This window comes from Mytilus edulis, chromosome 9 (genome assembly GCF_963676685.1).
Source record: "Mytilus edulis chromosome 9, xbMytEdul2.2, whole genome shotgun sequence".
NCBI lineage: Eukaryota > Metazoa > Mollusca > Bivalvia > Mytilida > Mytilidae > Mytilus > Mytilus edulis.
The window spans coordinates 21,034,377-21,054,747 of record NC_092352.1 but is presented as its reverse complement, the minus strand read 5'-3'; the positions used below and the strand labels follow the sequence as shown (position 1 = coordinate 21,054,747).

At 31.1% G+C, this 20,371-nt stretch overlaps 2 protein-coding genes across 2 annotated transcripts in view; both read right to left on the bottom strand.

Annotated features, from left to right (window-relative positions):
• The window catches only part of LOC139489648 (leucine-rich melanocyte differentiation-associated protein-like), a 511,226-nt gene that overhangs the window by 187,697 nt on the left and 303,158 nt on the right, over positions 1–20,371 (bottom strand). The gene's annotated exons all lie outside the window — the stretch shown is intronic.
• The window catches only part of LOC139489858 (GATOR1 complex protein NPRL3-like), a 50,557-nt gene continuing 32,787 nt past the window's right edge, over positions 2,602–20,371 (bottom strand). Inside the window, exons 17-29 of the mRNA XM_071276704.1 lie at positions 18,877–18,931; positions 16,307–16,342; positions 15,856–16,045; positions 14,803–14,956; positions 13,907–13,982; positions 10,430–10,544; positions 9,321–9,355; positions 8,530–8,692; positions 7,276–7,382; positions 6,957–7,089; positions 4,836–4,977; positions 3,634–3,829; positions 2,602–2,883 (exon numbers count right to left, since the gene is read on the bottom strand). Coding sequence (XP_071132805.1) covers positions 2,727–2,883; positions 3,634–3,829; positions 4,836–4,977; positions 6,957–7,089; positions 7,276–7,382; positions 8,530–8,692; positions 9,321–9,355; positions 10,430–10,544; positions 13,907–13,982; positions 14,803–14,956; positions 15,856–16,045; positions 16,307–16,342; positions 18,877–18,931 — 1,559 coding nt within the window. The 3' untranslated portion in view covers positions 2,602–2,726. The remainder of the gene's footprint in view (positions 2,884–3,633; positions 3,830–4,835; positions 4,978–6,956; positions 7,090–7,275; positions 7,383–8,529; positions 8,693–9,320; positions 9,356–10,429; positions 10,545–13,906; positions 13,983–14,802; positions 14,957–15,855; positions 16,046–16,306; positions 16,343–18,876; positions 18,932–20,371) is intronic.

Below are 20,371 nucleotides of genomic sequence, written 5' to 3'. Positions count from 1 at the left end.
ATTTTGAACTATGAGAAAGTCAACTTTTGACATATACTACTGACTAGTTCTGTTTTATCTTTGAGTACACAAGTTGGACATATCTTGGAATCCAAATACATATCTTGAAATGGTTATGTCTTTATTTGCACATAATTATATGAACTGTTCCTTGCTGGTCTTTTGCCATACATCGTTGGACAGCTTCTTAAAATAGAAAAAAAACCACATGGATTTGTGGAACCAATTGTTTTATTAAAGGCAGGTAATTGAATACTTAACAGTTTACAGCTTATCTGTTTGTTGTAACCAGAAATTAAAAATAAATTTTCCGACCCTTTTCTTTTGCATTTTTGTTGAGCAGTAATACAGTATAAAAGATATAGGAATAAGATCTACAAGTACTTCAACACAGCCACCATGGTAATTATTGACTTTAAATGTAGACCATTGTACTTATTTATTTCTATAATCTTGGCAATTATTTATTTTTTTAAAGACAAGTCACACATATTTTTAAAAGTACAAACTGGTTTAAGTGAGCATCAATACAAGATCTACAAATATTCCACTTAATAAGATTTACAATTGTAATGCAAATATTGTTTGCACCTGTCCCAAGTCAGGAGCCTGTAGCCTTTGTTAGTTTTGTATGTTTTTTAATTTTTAGTTTATTTATATGTTTTGGAGTTTAGTGTGACGTCCAATTTCATTGAATGCGTACACGATTTTATTTAGGGGCCAGCTGAGGACCACCTCCAGGTGCGGGATGTTCTTGCTGTGTTGAAGACCTAATGGTAGTCAGCTGTTTAGTTGGGTTGTTATCTCTTTGACATATTCCCCATTTCCCTCTCAATTTTACGACTGATTGAAATTAATTTACAAATATCAAAATTGCATATTTTAACCAGATGAGCAATTTAGTTTTGTTTGGTAAGGCTTTGGCTCATATTTTACTTTTCCAAACAGCTATGAAATGGTCATTTTAGGCTGAATAAGTCAACTTAACATGTTTCTTCGTCACATGTGACCTTTCTGCACATGAGCGTCCAGATATTATCTTATTCATGTATCCACAAGAGTGCACACACTGAAATGTCTCGCCTTCTACACTAATAATTGATTATATGTTGATAGTCCTAAATATAAAGCTTTATTATAACTGTCAAATAAACTAAACATTAACCAAGAAAACTAAACATTGACCAATGAACCATGAAAATGAGGTCAAGGTCAGATGGGGGGGGGGGGGGTAGGAGGGGTCCTGATCCCGAAATCCCGGGCTTAAAAACACGAAATCCCGATGTCCCGAATTTAAATAAAGTTAAATCCCGGATCCCGAAATTTGAAAAAAAGAATTCCCGGATCCCGAAGGGGTAAATCCCGAAATCCCAAGCTTAAAAACACCCGATCCCGGAGTCCCGATATAGGTCCTATCCCCCCTCTCAGATGAACCATGCAAGGCAGACATGTATAACTAAGCATTCTTCAATACCACAAATATAGTTGACTTATTGCTTATAGTTTAAGAAAAACAGACCAAAACACAAAAACTTAACACTTAGCAATTAACAATGAAAAGGAGGTCAAGGTAAAATAAAACCTGCCCGACTGACATATAGATCATAAAATATTTCCATACATCAAATACAGTTGACTTATTTCATATATAGTATTAGAAAAAAATACCAAAACTCAAAAACTTAACCATAATCACTAAACCATGAAAATGAGGTCAAGGTCAGATGACACCTGTCAGTTGGACATGTACACCTTACAGTCCTTCAATACACCGAATATACTAGACCTATTGCTTATAGTATCTGAGATATGGACTTGACCACTGAAACTTATCCATGAAATGAGGTCGAGGTCAAGTGAAAACTGTCTAACAGACATGAGGACCTTGCAATGTATGCACATACCAAATATAGTTATCCTAATACTTATAATTAGAGAGAATTTAACATTACAAAAAATCTGAATTTTTTTTCCAGTAGTCACTGAACCATGAAAATGAGGTAAAGGACATTGAACATGTGACTGAAGGAAACTTCGTAACATGAGGCATCTATATACAAAGTATGAAGCATCCAGTTCTTTCACCTTCTAAAATATAAAGCTTTTAAGAAGTTAGCCGCCGCTGCTGCCTATTCACTATCCCTATGTCAAGCTTTCTGCGACACAAGTCCCAGGCTCGACAATAAAATTACTAGTAACATAATTTTCAAAGGCTTGAAAAACATTACTTATCTATCTATTAATGTATCTTATCATACCTTTTCTTTTTTATCCTAATTGTAAAGTTGATAATACCCAGCAAATCAAATCAACTCATGATGTCATGTCGTCTTCTTGGTCTTCGATCCATCTCAATTATACACTTCAGGATCAAAAGCTTCTCTCCTCATATCTATGGTTATCAATTTCAATTCACTTGTTTCATGAAAGATTAGATAAGTTACACTGATGAAATATTTTGCTGCAACAGGTTACAAATTGAAAATCCTGGTACCCAGCTCTGTCATATATGGCATACTCAAATTAAACCTGTTGTTCAATAGCTTCGTATACATGTTGAATGTAAAACATACTAACAAAAATTATCAAATAATTTCACTGATTAAATCGGTATTGACTCCTGATTGATAATGATAATTTTATAATTGATCACATAAGCAATTAATTACAAGTATTGCACAATCCTCTAGTTTCTCTGAGATTCTTGTCTATTTACAAATTTACACTCAGGACGAATTAAATATCGTAGCTTGGTCAGGATACTGACATGTTATCAGAACATCCTGAAACTTGTCCAGTAATGTCAAAAGCTGTGATCGTGTAAGGTCTTCATAAAACATAATCTCTTCAAAATGATGCAGACCATTAAAATAAGGACAGAGCCTGAAAAAACAAATGAAATAAGTTTTGAAACATCCATATGTCATGCTTGACAATCCCCTCTAAAAGCAGAGGTTCATATCGCAGTTCATTTATGAAGTGACCTTCAAATTTGCAAGTAAAATTGTTATTAATCATGTACAACCACATTTATTGTTGCTTGTTCATAATGGTCTCCATGTGATAGCACAAGTATTAGTTTAAGTTAACCAAAATAAAATTTTAAAGAAATATTGTTTGGAATGAAATACAATGAAATAAGTCTGTTATCGTGTCAGACCAACTTGTTTTGAAAAAGGCATTTATAAATCTTTTTTTTTTTAACTTCTAAATTTGACTTTGTTGAGTATGAATCCTCACTTAAATCCTGGCATGCATATTTTAACCAGATTTTGTGTAACTCTTTCGGTTTCCAAAATTTGTCACACAAAAATCTCTTCTCCCTAAATTTACTCAGGTTTGGTGCAACTATTCTGCTTTTATACATTTACTGGACCAAAGGGCCAACATTATAAATTTTGACGTCCCTAAATTTAGTTTGATTTTGATGCATCCTATGTGGAACTCATCTGCCTTGTAAAATCTTTATGAAGCTGTTTTGGAATTAATGCAGTCAAATAATGTTATGCTATTATATACCTATATTTATTCAATGTTTTTGCCAGTTTTATCATCCTTATTACTTTACTCAAAGGCTAACAATATATATAATCCTTATTGCCTTTAAAATCATATGAAAGGCTTATCAATTACCTTAGAAACAATCTTAAATCATCTGTATTTTTTGCAGCTGATAAATTGAGCATGTAGTCTTGCTCCTCTCTGGTCAATTTAGACATTGTGTCTTCCATGGGCATAAAACCTTTTATCTCTTCAGATATAAAAGACCCATCACTTGCCAGTTCAGAAGATGGCGACTGGTAGTGAATCTGACTCTCATCACTGTTTACTGAAAAGAGATCAAAAATTTAAAACCATATACATGATATAAAGTCAATATGACAATATTACATAAAATATTTACACAATCTGATCTGTGTCCAAGCTTCACATACTAAGATCTGATAATGCTCCTTTCTACATTATGTTATAAATATAAATCATTGGCCAATGTAATCATTACCAGACCAGAAGGTAGTGTATATAAAAAAGATGTGGTATGATATCATTGCAAATGAGACATAGTGTGGAAATAGGATTCGTTTTTTAATCTGAATTCATTCTTAAATAGGTAATTTTAAAATCTCTCTTTTAATAACTGTATAGATAACTTATTAGTGGATAGAAAACAGACCAGTTAAGAGGATAATGCTCCATTCTGTTAGAGAAATAATTAATTTACTGATGTAATCATTACCAGGACCAGAAAGTAGTGTATACGAAACAAGTATTCTGTGAGTATTGCATTGCATTGTCATGGTGTAAACTATGTAACAAATATCAAGTCAATATCTTGAAGCATGATGAAACTAGAGGCTCTCAAGAGCCTGTGTCGCTCACCTGTTACTGTATTTACTGATGTCGCCATCTTGGTTGGTAGGCAGGGTCATTAGACACTTTTTAAAAATAGATACCCTAGAAATGATTGTGGCAAAGTTTGGTTAAATTTGGCCCATAGTTTTAGCAAAGAAGATTTTTGTACAAGTTACAAAAATGACGAAAAGTTGTTCAATATTGACTATAAAGGACAATAACTCCTGAAGGGGTTCTATGACAATTTTGGTCATGTTGACTTTTTTGTAGATCTTACTTTGCTGAACATTATTGCTGTTTACAGTTTATCTCTATCTATAATAGTATTCAAGATAACCAAAAACTGCAAAATTTCCTTAAAATTACCAATTTTAGGGCAGCAACCCAACAACAGGTTGTAGGATTCATCTGAAAATTTCTTTTTTAACATAGTTCACATGATCTTAAAGTATCATACACATTTAAGCATCTTGATGACATACCTGAAGTTACATCTGAGAAACTAGATGTTCTGTCCTCTACACAGAGCCTGGATTTAAGTGGTGGCATTAGAAACACATATGTATGTAGTTGGTGTATCAACCCATGTTGTAATAACCATACAACCATACTCACTTTCTCTTCCTGAAGCATAAATTCAAGTTTTTAAGCTACAAGAATGAGCATTGCAGAGAGAGATAAGTTTCAATATAGTGTGGATTCATTATTATTCATTGGATATCAATTTTCTTGGGTACAGGTGAACTACAAATTCTTATGTTCAACGAATAACATATTTATAAAAGGCTTTATATACAGAGATAGGCAAAACCACGAAATCTAATATCCATGAATATGCAAGTTTTGAGCAATCCACGAAAATTGATACCCACGAAAATAAATGAATCCACAGTAGTAGGTTCTCACAAAACAGGATTTCTTCATCTGAACGTCATGATGAATATTTCTTGTTAATTTCAATTGAGATAAGGCAGCAACCATTTGATTTTCTGGGGGGGGCTATGGTTTTTTCTGTGCAAACTTTTTTTTTCTTTTAGCGACAAACCGAAGACAATCTTTTTCTTTCAATTTTAGCATTACATATAGTGGCAGCTGAGGGTGAAACAAACAATTTTTTTTACTGAGGGTCCAAAACAAATTATTTTTTCCACCAAAACCTGGAAACAAACTTTTTTTTCCAAAAAAAAACCATAGCCCCCCCCCCCCCCCCCCCCCCAGAAAATCAAATGGTTACTGCCTAATACAATTCAAATATATGTTAACTTAATATTTATCTCAGTATGAAATAATAGACACCCTCCTCTCCACCAAATGTCACTTTTGGTTGCACAATGTTTTATTCAATGAAATTCTTTCTTCCGTAAAATCATTGAAAGACACCTAATTTTTTTAAGAAAAAAAAAGTATTTGAAGTATGGATGGAAACCCTAAACAACCTTGCATTATACAAATACTGTGGAGCCAGAGGTATACAGCCATCTTTAAAAAAGATTTGTGTTTGATTTCTTTTTTTCACCTCTTTATTATTTTGATCTTAATTATAAATAAATAAATTTGGTGTTTTTACTATTCTCTGATTGGTTAAAATTATTATTTTCAATGTTGTCAATTTTGATGGCGACACGCCCACTCTGACGTTGTGTATTTATACGCCAACATGTGTGTACGTTGTTATTGTTAATATAAATAATATAAAAAGTTCTTTGAGCCTTATTGTTGATAGAAATTTATTTATAATGAATGGCAATAATTTATTTTACATAATCCGCTTCGGGAATTATTCAATGTGAAGAGTCAAAAATTAGTTTTATGGTTCAATAAATTCAAAATAGATAATAGCCATTCATTAAACAAATCTGTAAATTCATAACAACATCAAGACATCACTGCATTATCTTCAAAAGTATTTGTAACTTGTGTTTTTATTTTTCTGCATCATCTTCAAGGAGTAGGTCCTGTAAGGGCTGATTTTGGCCTCAAATTTCAGGTTCATCTGACCAAAGATTTTGGACACTTTTTAAACACTTAAGTGTCTATTTCAGTTGATTCAATAAGTTAATGTGAAAGATTTTAAGTGATTTACTCATTAAAAATGCTCAGATTCAAGCTTAAATATGAAAAATCTATCAAATATGCCAAAAAATGTCACTTTTCAGATGGTTTTTGTCAAAAATGAAAGTGGCCACATCCGTGTTCATCCTCAATTTATATATATGTTATGTATTATCATCAAATACAACTTTTATTTCAATATTAAGAATGAACACAAATGCGGCCACTTTCATTAAATTTTTTACTAAAATGCTAAAATTGTGACGATTTCAGTATGATTTAATAATGCTAGTACCCGATACATGTATATGTGCATGGTATTGTCAAAAACAGCCCATATTTATGTAGCAGAAGCATTTTACTTTCCAATAAATAACTAAACGTTTACATTTTAACAATTTTGTAAAACTGCTATATTTTAGGGCCAAAAAGAGGTCTTACTGGACCTACTCCTTTATTTGTAACTGATGTTTTTATATTTCTACAGTTCATCATTTCTTTATTCTTAAAAAAATGTTAGGCGTTTATATAAATAGCAGTCCATTGATTACCTGTTGCTTTTGTTGTTTATTCAACATGTCCTGTGTATCCCATAACTTTGTAGGGTATGAAAATTCTGACAACTCGACAGCTAAAGATCGTCCAGGAAACAGCTGTACAAATTCTTCTGCAATCTTAGAATTCCTGTTAAAAAAAATATAACTTGGTGTTTAACACGTTACTATTTCTAAAATCAAATATTTTCTTATTATGAGTTTCTTTTATCTGCACAAAAACATATTAATAATATGCAATTCTTCATAATGGTTTGTTCCTGCAAATGAATAGAAGATTTTGGTGAAGTTTTAAGATTTATAAACAAATACTTACATTTTGATATTAGAACTTGGAGACAGTAAATACACATTGCTTTCACATAGCGGATACACAATAGTAGCTTTACCCCAGTATACAAGATGACTTACAAGCTGGAATACCTAGAAATTCAATATGAGAAGTATCAGACAAGTTCTTTGTTAAATTCATGTTTAAAAAATCACACTTTCAGCATTAGACTGGTAAATTTATCATTTAAATACATAAATTTTAATTATTTTTATACTAGGCTTTGATTTTTTATCAGTAATGCAAAGAAAGCAGACAGATATTTGAATAGAAAATCAATTTTCAAAAGATGTAATTGATGATGATTCTTAATATCATTGTGGGTGCCTCAGGTGGAACAGGATCTGCTTACACTTTAGGAGCACCTGCGATCAACTCCAGTTTTTGGTGGCGTTTGTGTTGCTCAGTTGTAACTTTTCTATGTTCTATGTTGTCCCTTTGGTATCTTTTGCCTCTCTTTTGCAAGTTCAAAGTAGAAAGGATTAAGGCCTGGTTTTGGCCCAAGAAAATAAAATGTTAAATAAATGTTTGAAATTGACACATAATGTTTAGAAATGCATAGGGTCAAGAAATATAAAGGAAAATCATCAAGATTTTTAACTGATGATGCCACAATTACGTCATCATATGGTTGTGGAAACATCATGCGCAGCCAAGAAACAACAAAATAATTTAACATAACTATTGACATTATCTCACAAAATATAAAGTTGTTTCTTGGTTGCACACATACTTTTTCAATATAAAATATACTTTAAATTTGATGAAAAAAACAAGGAAAATCAACCCATTTTACAAAATATGCAAATTAAGTCATGATTTGTTGCCATGTTAACTTGCTCAATGCCAAATTTGTTTTGATTTTCTGAAAACCTTGAATCTTAGTCAAGTTTTCAGTAATTTAAAAGTATGTATGATAACTTTTAAATTTGCAGTAATTTTTTGGGCCAAAAAAGGGCCTTATTGCCCCTACTCCTGTATAGAAATAAATCAATAATCACTGTCATCTTAATCATTTTTGAAGCTATTTGCATGGTGAGCAAATAAAGATCTAAAGATATTTTAAATAACTTTCAATATAAAATTTTTAAAATGTGGGAAAATAATTTCAATCATGTACCGTAATGTCATATGAAACAAAACGATAAAAGGCGTTATACAGCAAAATTCTAGTGATGGCTTTATCTCCTAATGATCTAGTAATAATTCATTAAAAGTGAGGAGATTATATATATATACCTGTGACAAACTAAGGTCAGCCTCCAATGCTATAATCTGTAGACTTCTGACTGGCTGCTGTATAATGACATTGATCAGTCTGTTCAGAGCTGGTGTGCAATCTGTTGACAGAGTATCCAACAAATTCTGTCCATCAACAAGTAATAATACTCCATGGTAAGGTCTGTTGATTAATTATGTAAATTATGATAAATTTATAAGTAAATGAAAATAATGCATGTAGTTATAAATAGGGGCTAGTATAAATATAAGATTTCTATATATAATTTTCACTGGAATAACCTCATTCCATTCAGATATCACTTTTTGGCTCACAAACAGTACAGAATAAAAAGATAATAATTTCATAACAAGGGAGAACCCACCTATTTGTTTTGAAACAGTATATGATTTGAAGTTTCATATTTTCAAGATGGACTTCAGTTGAATTCTTTTATTTGGCAATGATGTTAAGCATATGTTACTAATTTTTCTGCACATACATTTTTTTTAGTTGGTGTTGGTGTAGGAGAGTTAATTCTTAAAATAGAAGACTAATTTAAAACTTCCGATCTTTATGAGCCTGTTACAAGTCAGGAATCTCATCCATGTTTGGCTTATGTCATTTATGGTTTCTGTTTCATTTTAATCACAATTAATCTTGACTTAGACTAGTGTCAACATATTTTTAAGACACCTCTCTGTTTTTGAAATATTGAAGAATGAATGTGGAAATCTAAAAGTGTTGGTTCACTATCTCATTTACATCTACCTACATTTCCTTTTATTCCTAGTAACACTGTGGTACTAACCTTAAAGCTTCTATACATCTCTGGATAACTTCAGGCTAGGTTAAATATAAATTGAAAATTATACTATGTGAGTATTCTTATGTGAAGTAATTTGTATATTATTGAAGTCCAATGCATTTAAAAAGTGAAAATATTTTTAATTGAATTATTTGTAATTTGGGAATTATTTGCTATTCAAAGATTTCTATAGAACTTTAAGCTGTAAATATATCGCACTGAAAAGCAGAAAACTCCGCTATAAATTTAAAAAAAAAATTAAAATTAAATAACACAGATAACAAACCTTAAATAACAACATTTCTCTGACTGTTCTGGTCTATGCACTACACAATTTAAAATAAAAAGGAATGTGTCCATGGGACACAGTGATGCCCCCACTTGCATAAAACATTATAAAGGAACAAAGCTCAAGAACTGTAAATGTAACCCTACCCATAGTTGTCCCTGATCTGTGTTTTGATGTTATTAGCATTGTGTGTACATTTCATAACATTTAGTTTAGGCAAACTTAAGTTAGAGAATGGAAACAAAAAAAATCAGCATTTTTCTCATTTGTAAAGGGGCATAACTCTAGAACCATAAATGTGAAGCAACCAAAATTCAAACTTGATCTGTGGTTTGTGGTAATGAGCATGGTGTATAAGTTAAATAACATTTGGTTGAGACAAAGTCATTAAGAAAACAGACACAAAAATTCTGCAATTTTTCCATTAGTAAAGGGGAATAACTCTAGAACGATAAAAGTGACACCAACAACATTTAAACTTAATCTGTGTTTTGTGATAATAAGCATATTGTATAAGTTTCATAACATAAGTTGAGGCAAACTAAAAGGGAAACCAATTTATGTAACGTATGGAAGTACAGGCAAGGGTAGAACTAAATGCTCCCTCTGCTACAGTGGCGGCATAAAAATGTATATTAATATTAAACTTTCATTAAAAAATATGTTAAAAAAATTTCTGCAATATGATAACTGTCATACTGTTATGCTAAAGTAAAACTTGTATCTAAAATACATTAATAAGTCCCTAGATTGGTTAAAAAGCCTTTTACCAATGTCAATCATTATGACAGATACACATATCATATGTTGTATATACACTTACATTTACTTTAACAGATAAGGCAGCCGAAGATTTAGAATGTACTTTGTGTGGCAGACAAAATGTCACTTCTATCCATTTGTTAACATATAAATGGACAACTCCTTTGTCTTTCACACTGAAATAAGAACAATGGTGAATGATAACAATTTTAAAAAAGACATTAATGATAGGACTTTCACTTAGCATGCAAAAGTGGTTCATTGTTGATATCTTTTAGGTGTTCACCTTGAAATTTTATTAATTTCATATACAATATTAGACTTAGATGTGTCAGTACAAAAGTCTTCAATTAGGAAGAAGCACAAATTCTGTCTGTAAATCATCATTAAACAATGTATCAACAATCACTTCCTCTTCTGCAGTCATAACAAAAAATAAATCTGGAAAATTTCTAAGTCCAAGTTTTCTGTAAGGATTGAAGTCATGATAGTCAAATATTGACTAAAAATAAACAGACCAATGTTCCTGTTTAAAAGCAAGAAATAAAAATCGTTTAAAATTGAAAAAGCATTTCTTCATGGAACCTTATTCTGTGTACATATAAATATTTTCCCAAGTATTTCTTATGAATTTCATAGTTATTGTCACACATGTCGGAACCAGATGCTCCGCAGGGCACAGCTTTATACAACCGCAGAGGTTGAGCTCTAAATTTGGATTGTGATTAAGTAGTTGACACATAATAGGTTTCTGACACAGAATGAATGTGGTCTAATGAACTTAAATTTTTTTTTTGCCTTTGAGCATTTCACTATGCTGTTGAATATTAATCCTCTCAAAAAAATGTTTGAAGAAATTTTCTTTTTATTGATGAAATCTGAAATGAGAAAATTCTACCCCCCCCCCTCCCCCCCCAATTTTTTTCACATCCCCCCTTCCCTTATTCCAAAACTGATCTCAATTCAAATTTCTAACAGAGTTTGCAACAATAACTACTCATTTAAATACATCATAAAATATTAAAATGTTAAAAAAGTGCTTGTTATCACTGAAGGGAAAAGATTGTTTTAATTTATCAGTTGGTAGTAAAAGTGAATATACATTGTATAATGTGTAAAACAATGATTCAACTACTATTCTGGACAAAGAAAGATAACTCCAATAGAAAATTTCTTGCTATTGCACAATATTGTGCAATTAGATATTTCTTGCTATTGCGCAATACTGTGCAATTGAAAATACTTGCAATTGAAGATTTTTTGCTATTTCGCAATACTGTGCAATTGAAAATTTCTTGCTATTGCTAAATACTGTGCAACTGAAGATTTCTTGCTATTGCTGAATACTTTGCAATTGAAAATTTCTTGCTATTGCACAATACTTAATATTATTATTTTGGATCCTGATTTAGACCAACTTGAAAACTGGGCCCATAATCAAAAATCTAAGTACATGTTTAGATTCAACATATCAAAGAAGCCCAAGAATTCAATGTTTGTCAAAATCAAACTTAGTTTAATTTTGGACCCTTTGGAATTTAATGTAGACCAATTTAAAAACAGGACCAAAAATTAAGAATCTACATACACAGTTAGATTTTGCATATCAAAGGACCCCAATTATTCAATTTTTGATAAAATAAAAAAAAGTTTAATTTTTTACCCCGATTTGGACCAACTTGAAAACTGGGCCAATAATCAAAAATCTAAGTACATTTTTAGATTTAGCATATCCAAAAACCCCAAGAATTCAATTTTTGTTAAAATCAAACTAAGTTTAATTTTGGACCCTTTGGACCTTAATGTAGACAAATTTGAAAACCAGACCAAAAACTAAGAATCTACATACACAGTTAGATTCGGCATCTCAAAGAACCCCAATTATTCAATTTTTGATGAAATCAAACAAAGTTTAATTTTGGACCCTTTGGGCCCCTTATTCCTAAACTGTTTGGACCAAAACTCCCAAAATCAATCCAAACCTTCCTTTTATGGTCATAAACCTTGTGTTTAAATTTCATAAATTTCTATTTACTTATACTAAAGTTATGGTGCAAAAAACAAGAAAAATCCTTATTTGGGCCCCTTTTATGCCCCTTATTCCTAAACTGTTGGGCTCTCAACTCCCAAAATCAATCCCAAACCTTCCTTTTGTGTTGACAAACCTTGTGTTTAAATTTCAATGATTTCTATTTACTTATACTAAAGTTATTGTGCGAAAACCAAGAATAATGCTTATTTGGGCCCCTTTTTGGCCCCTAATTCCTTAACAGTTTGAACCAAAATACCCAAAATCAATCCCAAACTCCCTTTTTGTGGTCATAAACTTTGTGTCAAAACATCATTGATTTCTATTTGTTAAACTTAAGTTATAATGCGAAAACCTAAAAAATGCTTATTTGGGCCCCTTTTTGGCCCCTAATTCCTAAACTGTTGGGACCAAAACTTCCAAAATCAATCCTAACCTTCCTTTTATGGTCATAAACCTTGTGTTTAAATTTCATACATTTCTATTTACGTTAACTAAAGTTATAGTGCGAAAACCAAAAGTATTCGGACGAAGACGACGACGCCAACGTGATACCAATAACGACCAAAATTTTTTCAATTTTTGCGGTCGTATAAAAAATAGTCTTTAATTTTCATGAATTTAGCTTTGATGTGCTCCTCAACTGAAGAAGGAAGTTACAGAAAAGAACAAACTTGAAAGTAACTGTTAGATTTGAAATGTAATTCCAAATTGTTGGGTCACTTCATTTATTATTACTGAATTTATTTATTTAATTTATAATACTTGTAGATACTATTTTTGGGTATTTGCGCATATGTAACGCTGCACTCATGAACATTATAATATTTCCCGTTTTTAAGTTTTATGACGTTTCGCTTTTGACGTACGTTACGTTGTCTAGTTTTTACTCATTGCAAGTTATTTGATATTCGGAGACACATCATAATTTTATAGAGAGATCATAATCGGTAAGAGATAATTTATGTACATTTTTAAGAACAATATTTATTTAAAGAAGAAATATTAAGAATTGTAAAAGTATTTAAATATAAATTAATATTTATTCTAATTAACTTTTTAATTTAACAAGTTACTTATGAAGAGTGAAAGAAAGTGAATCATATTGTTTGATTAGTATTATGCTATTAGTGTTTTAAGTTATATTTTTACTTTACAAAAAGACAAATACGATGTATGTTAATGTGTATTTGTATTTTATTGTAGAGAATCGGTTGTTATGATATAGTATATGAAGCCAAAATTATATGTAATTTTGAAGAATAAAGATACTTATATAGACCGCATACTCGACTTTTCGCCTTATTTGATGTCTTTGATGTGATCCGTTACAGTAACTTTGGAACAAGCATTGGTAAGAAAATGAGACAAATGCAAGCTTTCTACAACATACATTATCAACAACATTGGGATACCAGGATTTATTAAATATTTACCACAGAGTTGAGTGAAAATACAGATCTGTTGTTTAAATGCAATGACATAATGGAGTCTAAATCATAATAATACCTTTCATATGCTGTTCTCAAGTCTCTTGCTAAAGAGCTTTTGGTCTGTATCAAATCATATGGAAAATGCATCTGATCTGAAAAATATAAACACTGACATTGAATTGGCTGTTGGGCAGGTAGTTAAGTCAAGACAATTTTTTTTCTAAATCTATCTACACAATAAAACACACAACAGCCAAGTTGGCCATTAAAAAAAAAATGTTCCAACTCCCAAGTTATATCAGAGAATTAACAAAAAATTATACCATCTTTATTGATGATTCAACATGAGATTGTAAGCTGAACTACCAAACAAAAGCATATCAATGAGAAAACAGAAGTCCTTCTCTCAAAATTCAGAATTTTTCTCCCCTTTAATTAACACCAAAAACTGATTTATTTGATAAATCTTTGGCATGCAAAAATTATTTCTTAAATAAATTAGTTTTTGGAGTCTATTTTTTAAACAGAAAACTCAAGACTTAATAATCCAGGAGTCAGTTTCACAAAAAATGCAAAAAAACTTAAGACAAAGATTGATTGTAAGTCATGGACAATACAGTAAACTTACGATTAACCTTAGTTGTATTTTTTTTGTGAAACATACTCCAACTGTTTGGACAAGAATATAGTCAAGAGACTACAAAAAGACACCATAAGAATCAATCATGTGAATGAGAAAAAGTTTAAACTGGCTAACAGGTTATAGACAATAAAAACACCAAGTGACAGAAATAGCTCATATGACAATAAATATGTTTGCTAACAATAAATGATACATGTACACTAGACTACTTTGAGAAATAAATAGAATATATATTACATTTTGAAATTTTACTATGTCTGCTTAACAGAATAAAAACAAATGTTTTTGTATTTCATTTGCCATCAATCATCATAACTTTCATTATATACCTTCTGGAAGAGAAGCAATATCATCGTGGATAGATATCATGATTTTAGCCTCTGCTGATAAATACTGCCGCCGAGACTCCTCATATTTAATAGCACCTGTCAGTTGTTTAACCAGATCAAAATAACAGTTTATGACTGATTGATCTACTGATGCCTGAAATAAGAAAAAACAAGAATATTTATACCTGATATTGACAGTTTCATCCTGTGTTGTACTGTTAGACTACTGTCCCAGGTTTAGTGACTGATTAACACCACCACATTTTGTATGTTCCTGTAATTAAGTAGGTTGTTGTATGTTGCTGGTTATCACATTTGTTTTTGGTTATTGTTTTTCACATAATTCAGGTCCTTGGTTTTCTTGTTTACTTTCTGTTTTTGCATTTGTCATTTTACAGCCTTTTATAGCTTGCTTTGAGGTATGAGTTCTCCTCGTGGTTGAATGCTGTATAGTGACCTTTAATTGACAGCTTTCTACAGTGTTTGGTCTCTGATGGAGAGTTTCCTCTTTGGCAATCATACTGCATTTTTTTTTATAAGAACATGAACTCATTGTATTCAATGACCTTTAAACAAACAAAATAATTTCTAGCTTACTTTGAAGTATGAGTTCTGCTCATGGTTGAGGGATCATTAAGTTTCTAGTTCATACAACCACAACTTCATGGTAAAGTGACTTAAACTAAAACTTAAACATGATACCAAACTGACTAATAATAATTTAATGACGTTACCATTAAAGCTTAAACTGATTTAAAAATAAAACTTATAACCTTAATATTTATCAGTGTTTTCAATAGACAGAGAATAGTGTACTGTGTATTCATAATTAATAATTATTTGTATGATACCAATGTTTCATGGACTTCACTGGTATATGTGAACCAAGAATTTAAAAGTTAAACGAAATTAGTAGGCTTGTATGTAAACTTTGGTCAAACCATGAAATGAAATATACACAAAAATACAATTTTTGAAAAATACACAAAAATACAATTTTCCCTCAATCCACAAAAAAAATAATCCTACAGTCACATTTTGACTATTGCCTACCTTTAAAACAAAGACAATATTAAAAGAGCCAATCTGGTGGGATATTTTGCCAGATGTCTGTTGCTTGGTAGATTGGTCCAATAGCATAGGAAATCCTATAAACCTCAAATCATCTACCTTCAGGTCAAATGGCTGACCACATAAGGCTGGTTTGACCGACAGAAGATTGGCCAAAATTGCCTTTGAAAATCTAAAACAGATTCAAATGATTACTATATATGATGTTATGATATTGAGACTATTTTACACTAATAAAACAGAATTATATCTGAAATATTACATTCTTCATTGTGGTAAATAACAAATTACTAAGTAAAGTCTACCGACATCCTTGTCTTAAAATTATTTAGATATATTTTTCACACATAAAGACAAACATCAGAAAAATGAAAAAAAGTGTTGCATTGGTGAAATCTATAATTTTTTTATTATCAGTGATTTATTTTCTTACCCAGATAAGGTTCCAGTGTTGCTGCTTACTGGACTTCTGAAAATACAAGAAAAAGAATTCTAGACAAGCAAATTTGTCAAGTGTTATTAAATTAACTTACAAGTATCATGTAAAATTGTGTGGTGCTGAAGATAAATTCTGATGTACATGTATTAGTTAAGCAGAGATGATGATTAACAAAAATTCTCTATTTTCAATTTAATCTAATAGTAAAGTTTAAGTTAAAGAAAACAAAATTACACCAACAACAAATTTACATTTTCAGTAAATTGGGAAATCTGAGTAAAAACTGCAATTTGGCATTTATGTTAAGTTTTTAAGTTTCCTAAATTCACATTTAAAGAAAAACTTCACTGCTTTTAAATACCTTAAACCAAAACTTTAACCTGATTCTTTCCATGATAATGAACTGCAAGATTTTGGTCAGAACCATAATAATGCATACCTCTTTAAAAGTTTACATCATACTGGAAATGTGTACTAAGTTTTCTTGTTGATGTAAGCTCACCTTCAATAAGGAACATTTGAGCTATAAATAGCTTTAGAAATACGAAACTTGTATTTATATGTCCTACATGTATGATTTGTACAAGGAACAACTCACAGACTTTATAAGATTTACATGTTAGGTCTTTAGAGACTTATCATTTTTTATCTAGGAGGGGGGCTGGTCATTTTGAAATCAAACACATAAAATTTTCTTGACCCCCCCCCCCCCATAATGTTTCACTATTTTTATTTGATCCCCCTTAAAAAATATTTTAAAAACGTGATCCCCCCTCTATTAAATATGCCAAAATTTGAACATCCAAAACACTTTTGTTATTTTAAGAAAATATTGCAAACATGAAATATTCTCAGTGGTTTTGGGTCAAAAAACATTTTGACACTGACACACCGCTTCGTCTTCCTGGGATAAATATTACTGAAAATCCCATTTGTCTGTTATCTTCAGAACACTGATCATTTACAAGCCCCCATGGAGCAATTTTTGAAGGCCTTGCGCAAATATTTAACCCTTTCCTCCTTAATGACTCCTTTTGACGCCACCCCCTTTATTCCATAATGATGCCTTTTGACGCCTGTGTAGTACCTCCGTTGAAACGCTATGTCTCCAAAATGTCTGCACCAGACTTAAAAAAAATTGTATCCAATATGAAAAGGAGATTCATGAGAATATCTGACTTGAATTTCATTGATGAAATATTAGTTTTCACAATGCATTAACACTTTAAACCTGATGATTTTTTTTACTGAAAAAAAATCCTATGCGAATCAAGTATTTAAAAAAAAAATGTCCATAGAGTAAAGGGTTAAGATCTTTGCGCAATCAATTTCTTTGTTGAATTAATGAGATGAAACATTGAGCTCTAATAAAAAATTACAACCTGGGAAAAATCATTTAAAGCATTATTTTACATGTTTTATATCTGAAAACTTGAGAAATTTTGTGAGAAAAATTTACTTATAGAAAATTAAGGGGGAGATTATTCAAACATTATAATTTACTTATATGTGTACATTTTTTTAGCTTTTTATAGAAAATAGAAATTACTTGTACAAGTAGTATCCCTGACTGTATTATATATGTCACTCTCTTGACTGCTCCGGCTTAAACTCAACTTTTATGTTAGGCCTTATTGAAACCTACATTGAGTCGGTAAACTTTTATATGGAGTAGTTCATGTTTTCAGCTTGAACAATTCAATTACCTATTTATTATCACATTTCATTAATAGATGCGTGATGGTAACCCATAAATTTTGATTTATTAGTCTGAAACGTATAAGTTGTGAGAGGATGAGAGGTATATATAAATGGACCCAAAAGGATCTTGTAACGAAAACAAAAAGGTACATTAGTGGTGTTCGTCATATCAGAATCATCTTTTGTTTCAATATTTATCTTTTGAATGCGGATTAGATGAATATTTGATCATTTATTGGAGAATGTTTTGCTCTATACTATATTCTTTCACGATGCGAAGTGTTTTGGATTTTTGGATAAAATTTTGCACAAATTGCTGTTGATTTCGTTTTATTTTATACTTATTTTCTTTCAAACTATAAAGCTGATTTAGAAAAAAATTGGCAGTAATGCTTGTTAATCTAGTAATCTAAGACTAAGTGAATAAAATATAACGACTGAGGTATTCGGGTTATGAAACACTTGTGCATTTTATGACACAAAATGGCAGCTTCCTAAATCACCAAAGTCTTGTGATGTCTAACTTAATTGTATATTTGAATGGTGTTGAAAATATATTTCGATTTGACTTTTGTTCTTCTATACATTTTGTCTCTTGATATAGGTTAACTATTGAATTTATAAAAAAAATTGAACCCCCCTTTTCCACACACAGAAAAAAACTTGATCCCTCTGCATTCTGACCAGCCCACCCTCCCAGATAAAAATGACAAGTCCCTTAATTGATAAATTCCCAAACAAATGTGTAGAGGAAGAGGAATTACTGTTGTTTTTGACATAAGCCATCCCAGGCACAGCATTTCAAAGAAATTATGACATGGAAGTTTTAAATAAATCTGATTAAAGAGCAGCGAAAAACTCACGATACTGTGACAACATCCTCTGCTATCCGCACACTGTAAACATTTCTTCTTTTAGCTGAAATATTCAAGAGTTCATATTCTGCAATGAATTAATCACAAAATTTCTAAAATCAGGTATCCAGAAAGTATTAAATACCAAAAGTTGTGGACTTTTATGTTGCTTTGTAAATGTATAATCCATTGAAATATTATATATCTCAAACATATTTATATACCCAATTTGGGAGACTCGTTCCTAACAGTTTAGTACTTTTACTTTTACTTATACATGTATAATTTGGAATTAAAATTAGAAAGATCATATCATGGGGAACATGTGTACTAAGTTTCAAGTTGATTGGACTTCAACTTCTTCAAAAACTACCTTGACCAAAAACTTTAACCTGAACTTCACACTATGATTTTCTATGTTCAGTGGACCATGAAATTGGGGTTAAAACTATAATTTGGCATTAAAATTAGAAAGATCATATCATGGGGAATATGTGTACTAAGTTTCAAGTTGATTGGACTTCAACTTCTTCAAAAACTACCTTGACCAAAAACTTTAACCTGAAGCGAACAGACGGACGGACAGACGGACGGACAGACGGACGAATAGAGGCACAGACCAGAAAACATAATGCCCCTCTTCTATCGTAGGTAGGGGAAAAAAAAAAAGATTTCAGGTGAAATGTGTGAGTGTTTTGTATATTATGGAAGAAATTACAATGTCTGTTAACATGGACAAAATGTACATCATCTTAACCTTTGAAAGTCATCATTGACCGAAAGAATTATCAATGAAATGCCGTAATATCTTCTTGTGCTGCTGGATAAAGCAATTAAATTAACTCTGACTATCGTATCACTAAATCCTATCAAATTCTGTACAGTGTGACACGAGAAATATCTATTCATACAAGAAATAGATAACAGGCCACAATCAAAAGAGAGGGTGTATAATAAACCATATGATTAAATGATAGTGACTAGTCTCAAACACTGGCAGTGCTGAATATGAAGGCTTACAAATAGACAGATAATTTCATTTTCAGGTTTTTTCGAGTCTTCTTTATTTTACAACGAAGGATTGTTTGTATTGTTGTGTGTTACCTCAAATTACAGGTATATTAGACCGAATAATCTGTCTCTTGAGTGGGTACATTTGTCATTTCATATTTTCTTTTCATCATTTGGCTTTTTATTATTTTTTTTGTTTTTTTTATGTGGACACAAAAAAAAAAAAAAATAATAAATAGCCAAATGATGAAAAGAAAATATGAAATGACAAATGTACCCACACAAGAGACAGATTATTCGGTCTAATATACCTGTAATGTGACAAAAAAAAAAAAAAAATAATAAATAGCCAAATGATGAAAAGAAAATATGAAATGACAAATGTACCCACACAAGAGACAGATTATTCGGTCTACAGGTATATGAGGGTGGTAAAGGGTTATTTTCGTGCAACGTTTTCGGCCTTTTTATTTCACGTGTTTTCGTGTTTTGA